Source organism: Sinocyclocheilus anshuiensis, unplaced genomic scaffold, assembly GCF_001515605.1.
Source record: "Sinocyclocheilus anshuiensis isolate Anshui unplaced genomic scaffold, SAMN03320099.WGS_v1.1 scaffold274, whole genome shotgun sequence".
Lineage (NCBI taxonomy): Eukaryota > Metazoa > Chordata > Actinopteri > Cypriniformes > Cyprinidae > Sinocyclocheilus > Sinocyclocheilus anshuiensis.
Window position 1 is genome coordinate 1,197,077 of NW_015547698.1, and position 11,158 is coordinate 1,208,234.

The following is an 11,158-nucleotide window of genomic DNA, read 5'->3' on the forward strand; positions in this document are numbered from 1 at the left end:
CCGCTGTCGCCTCTGGCTTGCTTAGTTGGGGACACTTCATTTCCAGCGATATCGTTGACTTGATTGCAAATGATTGCAAAGATACTATTTAAACTGAACTGAGCTGGATGATGACATCTTTAGCTGGACATCTGACGTCTTTAACTGAAAAATTAGTGTTTACTATCGTCATTTTGCATTATTGACACATTATTTTCCTAATTAATGCTGTTCAGTTGCTTTGACACAATCTGTATTGTTAAAAGCGCTATATAAATAAAGGTGCCTGAGTAGGGAACAAGACACTGCGTCCTCTAGGTTTCTTGCCATGCTTCGGGCGCAAGCTTCAGACGAAGAAGTGGATGATGTATTCTCTGGCCAACGTGTTGTTGGTGTTTTTTCAATGTATGCTTCAGACACGGGTCACAACGAGGCGTTCCCCATAGCGACCCCTAGAGGACGCAGTGTCTCGTTCCCTACTCAGGGAACCATGGTTACATACGTAACCGGAGACGATTTCACTGTGGATGGGGCTAACAGCAAGACGCTGCAGAGGAGGAAAAACTAAATGAGCGACAAAGTCACACCTCTTTTTGCAGTGACAACAGCACTGGAAATAACATGAACAAAACCTGATGATTACATTCTCCAGCATGATATTAGATGCTCCAAAGAGCATCCTGAGCTTCAGTGGAAAAAAAATCTGGCCATTTATACAAAGACTCAAACTAATGACACTTCTTCACCTACATTTGATTAGTCACCTAAAGAAATATTTTTTACATCTACATAGCGTTTTCTGGTTTCTCAATCTTGAAAACTCAAAAACTTTAATTCATGGTTTAAATTATATATTTAATTTTACATTTTCCATGTGGACTCCTAAATCCCACAGTACGGGAGATTCTAGATCCAACCTTTAAAAAAATATATTAATATTTATAAATAAAATTATAAATATAAATAAAAATATATAAATAAAATATTAATAATAATAGCTCCACTTTATTTCATCTAACAGGATTTAGGGATTCAGCCACAGATGGAACTGATATACATGGATATTTTGGAAAAGGTGCCACAATTACATGTTCCTACAGCTGGGCTTCAACCAATATAAAGTATTTCTGCAGAGATCCATGTAATGACATTAAAGATATTTTAGTTCAATCTGACCAGTCACCTACAGGAAGATACACACTGAAGGATTCTGGAGAAGGAACCTTCACTGTGAACATCACTGATCTACAGGAGTCAGACTCTGGGATTTACTGGTGTGGAGTGGAGAGATTTGGTTTTGACTCATTTAAGAAAGTCATACTGACAGTTTCTAAAGGTAAGAATGGCAGACATTCTTTGCAGCATCTCTCTTTTTTCCCCAGTGTTAGTTTTTTATTATTATTATACCACACACAGATCCAAGCGAAAGCATCACTACATCCACACAACCGTACAAAGACATACAAACATCCATGGATTCACACACAATTACACCAGCAGCACATTCAGAATCGCCATCTGTCACAGCAAGCAAAACCACCGGATATTCAAGCCCTGATGACATCACACTCTCACCCTCAATAGCAGGTAACTAGCTTCTTATTTTATTTACTTTATTTTCATACACCTCATATGAATGTACACAGGAATGTAACCTCAAAACACAGGGACTACAGACCTAAGACACCCAACTCACAGGAGTATTTTAAACATACTTGTCCTATTTTAAGTACTATATATTTAGTACTATTTAAAAGTACTACCATTTTTTTCTTTCTTAAGTCAATGCACCTTTATTGAAGGGGAACTAATGTAGATCATGGCAATATCTGACTGACTGTACTTTCAGGGCCATTTAGACAAACTATCTACTCCTTTAATGATTCAAGAATCTCGTTCCCTCTCTTCCTCAGCGTCTGTGAACACTACAGTATATATGCTATATGCTGTCGGTGGTCTGCTCATAGCAGTAATCATATTTGCAGTTGGACTGGTCACTGTTCATCAGTACAGGGAAAAATTCAAGACATCAGCAAGTATGTGCACATGTATCAATCAATCCCTGTCTAATAATTATATTAAATAAAACCATTACTGCACTCTAAAAAATGGTGGGTTGTTTCAACCCAACATTGGAAATATGGACTAACCCAACCGTTGGGTTAAATTTTTTTATTACATTTTTAACCCAAAAGTTGGGTTAGTCCATATTTGACCCAAAGTTGGGTTGAAACAACCCAGCATTTTTTTAGAGTGTATGTTTCTCTTTGTTCTGGGCATTAATATTAATGCTTGTTGACAGGCTTCACGCTGCCCAATCAAAGTAAAGATGATCAGGTGAGTAATGCCAAAGACTGTGTACATCACACACTGACCTTGAAAAGGATCAAAAATGCCAAACTTCATATTATTTCGCAATGACCCAGCAGACATATTACAAGTGCACTTGTGTTGTGTTGATGCAGGATGACTGTATATATGAGAATGATTTTCCTAAGACAAACAGCACACAGATGAAACCTATCAACATGACTAGGACCAGACAAGTGCAAAAGAGCCAATATGCAGTCTACGAGAATCCACATGAACTCTATGGAAATCTCTGATCATAGTGTTAAGCAATGACATTCAGAGAACCAGTTAAACTTGATGGTTATAAGATCAAAATCACATGTCCAGTAAAGGTATTCAAGAAGCTCAAATAAAAAAATAATGAAAAATAAATATCAATGTTTGAATACATGCATAGGAGACAGGTATTTTGTACTTCCTCATATGACCACAAGGGGCACTATGTCGGATTCTGTTTCTTTCCTTTTTTTTTTTTTTTGCCTAGATATTTGTTGTTCCACTTGTTGACAATTCCTGCTCCTGAGTTTATTTTGTAGAATCATATTTTGCATGGCTGTTTGGTTGTATCTTAGACAACATTACTACTCATATCAATATGAAAACATTACCATTATGCCAATAAAATAAAACTTCATAATCATAGTCTCTACGTGTGTTTTTCTAAATAACTCTTCTATTTACATGCATTAACCAAGTAGTATTGTGTTGCACATTTCTCAATGTCATCTTTAAAGCTGCTATGTGTCATTTTATGTTGAAATAATTTTACCTCTACCAGAATAATATGCCGTATATAATAATTACGCTTCTAGACAGATGGCCCATCTCAAAATATACCTTTTTTTCACCAAAGAGTAGTGCTAAGTGCAAAATTAGCTTGGCACTGGTCAGTGGCCACTGTCTGTCTTGAATCAAGAACAATTAATGTCAATTACAGGATGTTGTAAGGTCCTAAAACTAAACGTTTTCAGATGGTTTCAGTGTGCTGACATATCAGCACATACAGACAGAAACATTACAGCTCAGACCAATGAAAAACATCAAGCATTACAGAGGAAGTGGTCATTGAATTCTGCAAGCATCTGTGGTATTTCAGGGCTGTGAAAGTACAAACATGCCCCTTTATCTCCATTATCTGGAGACTAAAAGGCTTCTTGGTTAAAACAGCAAAAAGATCACACACAACAGGATTACTGCTCAAAATTAAGTTATTCTGTGTTGTTTGGCTCTGGATCTTGCTTTCAGGTCAGTTCTCTCCATATTCATGGCTGTCAGTTAACAGTGGGAGGAAATATTTTAGCTTGTGAGGTTCTCCTCTTTTTAAAGAGATAATTCACGCAAAAATTAAAATTGTCTTAATTCGCTGACCCTCATGTTTCTCAAACTGTATAACTTTGTTTTCCCTGCTCAATAAGAGATATTTTGAAAAATGGTTCAATTTTGGGAAAATGGGTTTCAAAACAAGATTAGACCCCACTGACTTTTCATTTTTCAAAATAATTTTTGTGTTAAACAAGAGAGCTGTATACAGGTTTGGGACAACATGAGGGCGAGTAAAAGATAGCTATTTTCATTTTGGGGTGAACTATCATTTCTATTAAGTTGCCAAATTTATGTTTCTTTAACAAAACGTGTTTCTGACGGGACAGTCACTACAGTGGTGCAACATATTAATCTGAATTAAGCCATCAATCAATGTGATGCAGAACTGAAGTGAACTTGAGTGAAATACGGCATTTTTTGCATGATTTCACAAAGAAATGTTTCTCTTTTTTTTTCCATCCAACAGGATTTGGGATTGCAATCACCTGAGAGATTAATGCATGTGGATACAGTGAAAAACACGCCATAATTACATGTTCCCATAAAATGGCATTAAAAAACCTCAAGTATTTCTGCAGAGATCCATGCACATATAAAACTGGTCTTCTGGTCTCATCTGATCAGTCACTTAATGAGAGATACAGACTGGATGATTGGGAAATGGCACCTTCACTGTGAAAATCACTGATCTACAGGAGTCAGACTCTGGCATTTACTGGTGTGGAGTGAAGAGATCCATTAGAGACACATATGATAAAGTCACTCTGACAGTATCTAAAGGTAAGAATGACCGTTTTTCTCCAATGTAGTTCTCTTTTTTTACTTTTCTTTTCTCACACATAGATCCAAATGAAAGCATCACCACATCCACACAACCATACAAAGAAACACAAAAATCCCTGGATTTGCACACAACTACACCAGTAGCACATTCAGGATCTCCATCTACCAATGCAAGCCTAACCTCCAGAGATTCAAGTCCTGATGTCCTCAAACTCTCAAACTCCGTAACAGGTAACAACTTGAGACATCTTTTAAACCATGTCCAGTACACATTTAGCAGCCTTTGGCAAGGCTAAAAAATGAACCAGAATGGCATCTGCCTCCAAAATTGTTTCAGATGCATGCCTCATTTAACTTACTAAAAATCAGGTTGAATCAGGTGCTTTAAGTGGTGAGACATCTAAAACAGTCTGGTAGGTTCTGAGCTGAGAACCACTGATCTAAAACCAGTTGACTAGGTTTTAACCCTGTTCATAGAGTATCCCAGCCCTTCATATTTTAAATGCATTCACCTCATTCGCTGATTAGAAACGGTTCCATGAATTTAACTGTGTCAGCAAAGAAACATCCAAAATTTTGCAATGATGGGTTACTACAAGGTTTGATAACCACTGATTTATATAATTTGATGCCTTCAAGTAGTTTCAAAGCAGACCTTTTTTTTTTTTTACAACAATTTTCTCTCTCACTTCCTCAGTGTCTGCATATACTTCACAATATGCTGCCGGTGGTCTGGTCATAGCAGCGATACTATTTTTAGTTGGATTGGTCACAGTTCATCAGAGCAGAAAGAGAGTCAAGACATCAGAAAGTATTTGCATATGTATTTACACAGACTGCGCTAATATCAAAACTCAATGCCTGATTTGCATTAAAAAATAAGCCAATACTCTTATCTCTTTTCACAATTTTCTTAGGTTGTGCAACAGTAACGCCTGCCAACAGAAACAATACAAGCAAAGTTGAAGAGGTGAGTGATGCCAGTGATTCTGCAAGGCTGACCACAGACAGGAATTAAACATCTCTACATCTGATCTTGTCAAATGTTTAATCTTTACATCATTTTTCAAAAGTCTGGCAGCCATATTAACTATGTGCTTTCATTTTTGCACAGAACAGCACAGAGATGAAACCTACAGACGAGACTGAAGTCAAGAAAAGCCAATCAGTTTCAGTCTATCAGAATCTAAACCTCAGCACGGTCCAATCAAATGAAGTATATAAATCTCTGATTGCTGAATCAATTAATAAGGTTCAGAGTACCAGTCTCTAGACTAACAATCCCAGATCTCAAGTACATTTAATTCAACAACCCTGTAAAATACAAGTTTATTATGCATAGAGAATTAAGTTAAGTAAAAAAAAAAAAGAATCAAGTATTAAGATAAAAATACCATAGCGCCAAGTCATATTAAGGCACTATTTTTTAATTGCATTATGTGTGTTATGCCACTGCTTATTAATGTTAAACTGCTTACCAAGTTAAAAAGTGCATTTAAAAAAAATAAAATAAATAAAAAAAAGTTATGTACCTAATGATATCTCACTTCTTTTCATCACATACACAAATATAAACATGGCAATTTTGTAGTGACCAAAAAAACTTTCTAAACATACATTTAAAAGAAAAGAAAATAAGTTTAACTCAATAATTAGCCCCTGGAATCTTCAGCAAACAACCAGAGAGACTAACACCATGTACATCAACAGCTAACAAAAAACAAAATATAGAGGAAAGTGAAAATGTGAGCACAGGCACATGAGGGAAGCGGGTAATGAATGTTACGTGGCTTTCCAAGCTACTCTTTTGATAGCAGTCTTTTATCATGTAGTTTCTGGCCAAAAAATAAAAAACAGAGTTTGAAACGAATCTCATTTAAGTCGACAGCATTAAAAGTACATTTATACTAAATGACTACAAACTAGAAAACTGGAGACAAAACTTCATAAATGATAATGTGACATGCACTAGTGAATGACAAATTAAAATTCCGACAGCTCTAAAATAACAATATCATAGTTTAATCAATGTGTATTTGGGTAAAGACATGGCTTGGAAGATGGATTTTTCTTTGCGCTCTCTCATTAATAACATTTTGTAATTCTTTGAAATCAATGAGAGTTAGTTTGAAATGTTCTGCTGTAATATGACAACCTAAAAACGCCAGGCAAGGATTTTAATTCCTATGAAGCCTCCTAACAAACCCATTCACAGTAACACTTTACAAAACTATTGCTGTGTGTGCAACACAACATTATTAACAACACTGTTGAAAAACAACGCTCTAGCATTTTGTCATGCTACACCACTATTTGTTGGAAAAAGTAACATTGCTAGAAAAACTACACTATTTGGAGAACAGCTTTTAATATTCCCACTACTTCCAAACCACTGAAATATCATTCTGACTAACGTACAAGCAGCACATGTCTCTCTGAAGGGGTTATGTCACACGGGCCTAGAATCAGACTGCACACCTCAAACCTTGACAGGCAGAAATAACCTGACCCTGTGTGAAAGGGGAAAGTCCGTTCAAACCAAAAGTTAATCAAGAGGAAGTGGTCGGGTTCTGAATATGAGTGTGTGGGTGTCTAGTTTGCATGTGAGAAAGAGAGCACAGGAGGGCATAGGCATACAAGTTTACTACTGCGCTTAATGGCATAACAGAGCTCCAACATTGCCAAAAGTTATTCAATATCAGAGCATAGAAAACGAAAACTGGAATAGACCAGACATAATAGGATCACTATTCAAAATGAAGTTCATCTGTGCTCTCTGGCTTTGGATGTTGCTGTCAGGTAAGTTCTTTATAGATGTTTGATAGAAACTCTCATGTATATGAGAAACTTTCAGGTTGCTGAGCATGATGAAAGCAAAGAAATAAATGAATTGCAAGTTCAAAACAGCATGCAAGTTTTTCCACAGACATCTGCCTTTTAAAGCCCTCATTTTCTTCAGGGTCATATTAAGGCTTTTCACAGATAATTTCAGGTTATCGTGCTATTAGAGTATTAAAGGCTCATTTTTAAACTGGAGTAAAGCAACATTTCACACTGGTAACTTTGAAAGAGGTTTAGGGTTGCCTTTAACTAGCCAGTGGTATGCAGCATGAAATCCTGAATTAAATGCTAAAATGTTACTGCGATTAAGTACTTTTATGTAAAGCACTTTGAATTACCATTGTGTATGAAATGTGCAATATAAATAAATTATATTGCACATTATAAAAATTATAAAAATAAATAAATTTGCCTTGCCTTACTCTGAAAAACATTTGGTGTGGAAACAATTTTCACTCAGAAATTGCTAGTAAATATCACAAACAGCTACAGGTATGATTTATTTGTAACTTTGTGAAACAGCAAGTAACACATTGAATAAAACAACATTTTGAAGTAGAAAAAAATACTATCTAGTAGTAGTAGTAATAAAATACTTTTATTTGTTTTTTTTTAATACATTTGTTTTATTTACTTCAAAATATTTTTTTTTTATTTTTTATTTAACAGACAACCAGTCATGTACAGTACTCATCTCAATTCATGTGCTTTAATGAGTTCAACAAACTTTTACGCACTTGATTTAATTTCAGTGCCTGAAATTGAACAGTGATTAAATGGTAATGCATTTAGTGAAGTGACTGTGGCCAGGTATGGTGACCCATACTCGGAATTTGTGCTCTGCATTTAACCCATCCAAGTGCACACACACACACACACACACCATGAACACACACCCGGAGCAGCATTTAATAGAATGAAGAAAAGACCATATTGTTTGTTTGCTTCTTTTTACTTCAAGTATCAATTTACGATACTTGCAACAAGAATTGGCATGCCAACATTTAATTATTAAAACAAGCTGCATCGCAATCAATGTTATTGACCTAATAAACATGCAAATAATAATGTTAAAAAGATAAAAAATTAATGGGTCCAGGTTAACAATTGTACGTGTTAAAAACCCAAATGAAGCAATGGGTAAAATAATAAAAAAAAAATATATATATATATATATATAACGTCTAGTTGATTTTACAGAAGAACATACAGAGAAATATCATACATATGTGTTAGCCAGACCTCTCTGACCAAATAATTTCTCCACTGATTGAATCTGTCTGTTTACATTTGTGCTATAAATTACACATTTATAGGAAATAAGTACAGTGGTTGTGAAGCATTCACACTTCCTATTGCGAAGTTATCAGACCATAAGTACAGTAAGTGTAACAGTAAGTTACTTTTGCAAATGAATAACTGAAACCGAAGAGTCTTGAAGAGGAACTGACGGTACAAACACAATACTTCCTACTAATTCCCAAGCCCTAACAAACATATTTCATTTAACAGAATTAAATTCAACTACTGGAAACATTTCTAGTCAAGGACACAGTGAAGGAAGCATCACAATTACATGTTCCCACGGCTGGGCTTCAACCAAAATAAAATATTTCTGCAGAGATCCACGTAAAGACAGTAAAGATATTTTAGTCAAATCTGACCAGTCACCTAGAAGAAGATACACACTGAAGGATTCTGGAGAAGGAACCTTCACTGTGAACATCACTGATCTACAGGAGTCAGACTCTGGGATTTACTGGTGTGGAGTGGAGAGATTTGGTTTTGACACATTTACAAAAGTCAAACTGACAGTATCTAAAGGTAAGACTGATGAGCAATATTATGCATTTCATTACACTGCCAGACTATTAATATTATATAGCAATATTGCCTGTGAGACAAAGTAATGAAGGGTTGCAGTTCTACCATATTGTTTCTTATTAAATGGCCAAATAAGAATTGTTATACAGCTATTCTTTAGGCTGACCCCAGAAATACAGACATGTCTGAAATTTTTCTAAAACTTACAAATAGCCAACACTGGAAACATGGAGGAAGTGACTCGTCAGAGGACGATGGAAACACAAACAAATCCTGGGACAAGCGCTGAAATGCACTTGACTATACAAAGACACTCAGTTTTTGTATCTTCAACCACTTCAACCACTTTTGTATCTTCAGTCTTTAACTGAAAAATTTGTTTACTATTGTCATTTTGCATTATTGACACTATTTTCCTAATTAATGCTGTTCAGTTGCTTTGACACAATCTGTATTGTTAAAAGCGCTATATAAATAAAGGTGACTTGACTTGACTTGACTTAAGGACAGCACACTCTCACTGACATCAGCAGGTAGTCAAACCTCTGATTTTAATGCCTGCATTTCTATCGTAAAGGTTAACTGATGTTATGTCCTCCTTTTGAAGGTTTTGTCAAAGCATCTGGTCCAGCTGGCGAAAAAGCAGGCGAGTTACAACTCCTTTATAGATACGCTGACATCTTACATATATTACATGATGCAAATCAAAAACCGTCTGACCTAAATGGTCTCTATATAATATACAGGTGCTGAACACAGAAACTCATCCTCATCTTCCCATATATTCCCAGTGCCTTTATATTATATTCCTTACACTGCTGCTGGTTTGGCCGTCATGGTGATCATATGCGCAGTTGGACTGGTCACTGTTTGTCAGTGCAGAAAGCGAGTCAAGAAATCAAGTGTGTGAACATTTAAATACTACATGCCCCCAAAAAAATACTTTTTTTTTTTTTTTTAAATATAAGAAAAATTTGTTGCGAAGTTTACTTTTTAAAAATCTGTATTCTTTACTTTATTTCAGAATGTGTGATTGCAAGATCTATATACAATTCCCATCACAGCGAGGAGGTGAGTGGAGCACAGGAACATCATTATAAGATCTGAGCTACCACAATCACACAACTTCTGCTTACTTTATATGTCACTTCAACAGTTTATTAGCAACAGAATGACGCTCTCTGTCTTTAATTTAGGCTAATGCTGTTTATCAGAACGCTCCTGATGACAGACCCTACACCACCATAAAGAAATCCAGTACCAAGTCTAAGGACGAGAGCCAATCAGACCCAATCTATCAGAACCTACACTTCAACACTACCCAGGGAGAAACTATCTATGGCAATCTATAGGAAATATACAATCTACTATCCTCAATCTCAAATACATGTTCTGCGTGACAAGCATCAAACAAGTTTGTCTGGAAAATGTGTCCGGACATCAACACCATTTCTGAACAGTATATGGCAAAAATACCTCGGCAAAAATCAAATGTACAGAACAAGATTCAAAAACATGTCACTTGGCAATATAATCACACCATTATTTGAGTAAATCGATATCCCTTTTGCATGTAAAGTTTGCATGTGAAACAACAATGAAGGGTTGAAATACTACTGGGTTGTTTCATATTAAAATGGACAAATGTGTAGGGCTATTAAATTATTTAGCAAATACAACTACTGTTCCTTTAATGAATCCTTAGACTAGCCTGCGGTTAGTGTAAAAAAAACAGAATATGAGTATGTGAAAACCAGGGGCGGTTTCTCCATTAGGGAGATTGGGCGACGCACCACCAAAGCGCGAAAGGGAGGGGTTTTTTTTCTTTCACATTCAACCACAGTGTTATGCTAGCTTTCACTATTTTAGACTGTTTGTTCTGCCTCTAAATAGTCCAATCAGCGTCGAGTCACATTTTGTGTAGTACCGCCCCTTTTTGGGCGATTTCTGTCAGACTGAGAATCGCCCCGAGTGCTCTCATAGACTTCCATGCAAAGATAATTTTTTTTCGAACTGCAGGCACTGCAATGCAATCTCTATGAGTTCCGGGAGGGCT

General features: G+C 36.0%; 3 protein-coding genes across 3 annotated transcripts in view; all 3 read left to right on the forward strand.

Annotated features, from left to right (window-relative positions):
• The window catches only part of LOC107703694 (CMRF35-like molecule 1), an 8,864-nt gene extending 6,963 nt beyond the window's left edge, over positions 1 to 1,901 (forward strand). Inside the window, exon 7 of the mRNA XM_016506412.1 lies at positions 1,893 to 1,901. Within this exon, the coding sequence (XP_016361898.1) occupies positions 1,893 to 1,901 (9 nt within the window). The remainder of the gene's footprint in view (positions 1 to 1,892) is intronic.
• Positions 1,902 to 2,308: 407 nt separating this feature from the next.
• Positions 2,309 to 5,710, forward strand: LOC107703695 (CMRF35-like molecule 5). The gene is given in 7 exon segments (XM_074187067.1): positions 2,309 to 2,316; positions 3,428 to 3,576; positions 4,121 to 4,306; positions 4,309 to 4,434; positions 4,498 to 4,668; positions 5,355 to 5,407; positions 5,552 to 5,710. Coding segments are annotated over 7 exon segments (852 nt in total).
• Positions 5,711 to 7,193: 1,483 nt separating this feature from the next.
• LOC107703696 (CMRF35-like molecule 7) lies at positions 7,194 to 10,454 on the forward strand. Its single transcript, XM_016506413.1, has 6 exons — positions 7,194 to 7,236; positions 8,791 to 9,102; positions 9,710 to 9,748; positions 9,849 to 10,004; positions 10,127 to 10,173; positions 10,299 to 10,454. Exons 1-6 carry the CDS (start codon positions 7,194 to 7,196, stop codon positions 10,452 to 10,454), a joined length of 753 nt encoding a protein of 250 aa, XP_016361899.1.
• The last annotated feature ends 704 nt before the right edge of the window (positions 10,455 to 11,158 follow it).

Excerpts from the sequence above, each read along its gene's own strand:
- LOC107703696 (XM_016506413.1), top strand. The coding sequence starts at position 7,194 with ATGAAGTTCATCTGTGCTCTCTGGCTTTGGATGTTGCTGTCAG. Across the intron at positions 7,237-8,790 it reads GCTTTGGATGTTGCTGTCAG|AATTAAATTCAACTACTGGA; the intron begins GTAAGTTCTTTA and ends TTCATTTAACAG. Across the intron at positions 10,174-10,298 it reads ATTCCCATCACAGCGAGGAG|GCTAATGCTGTTTATCAGAA; the intron begins GTGAGTGGAGCA and ends TCTTTAATTTAG.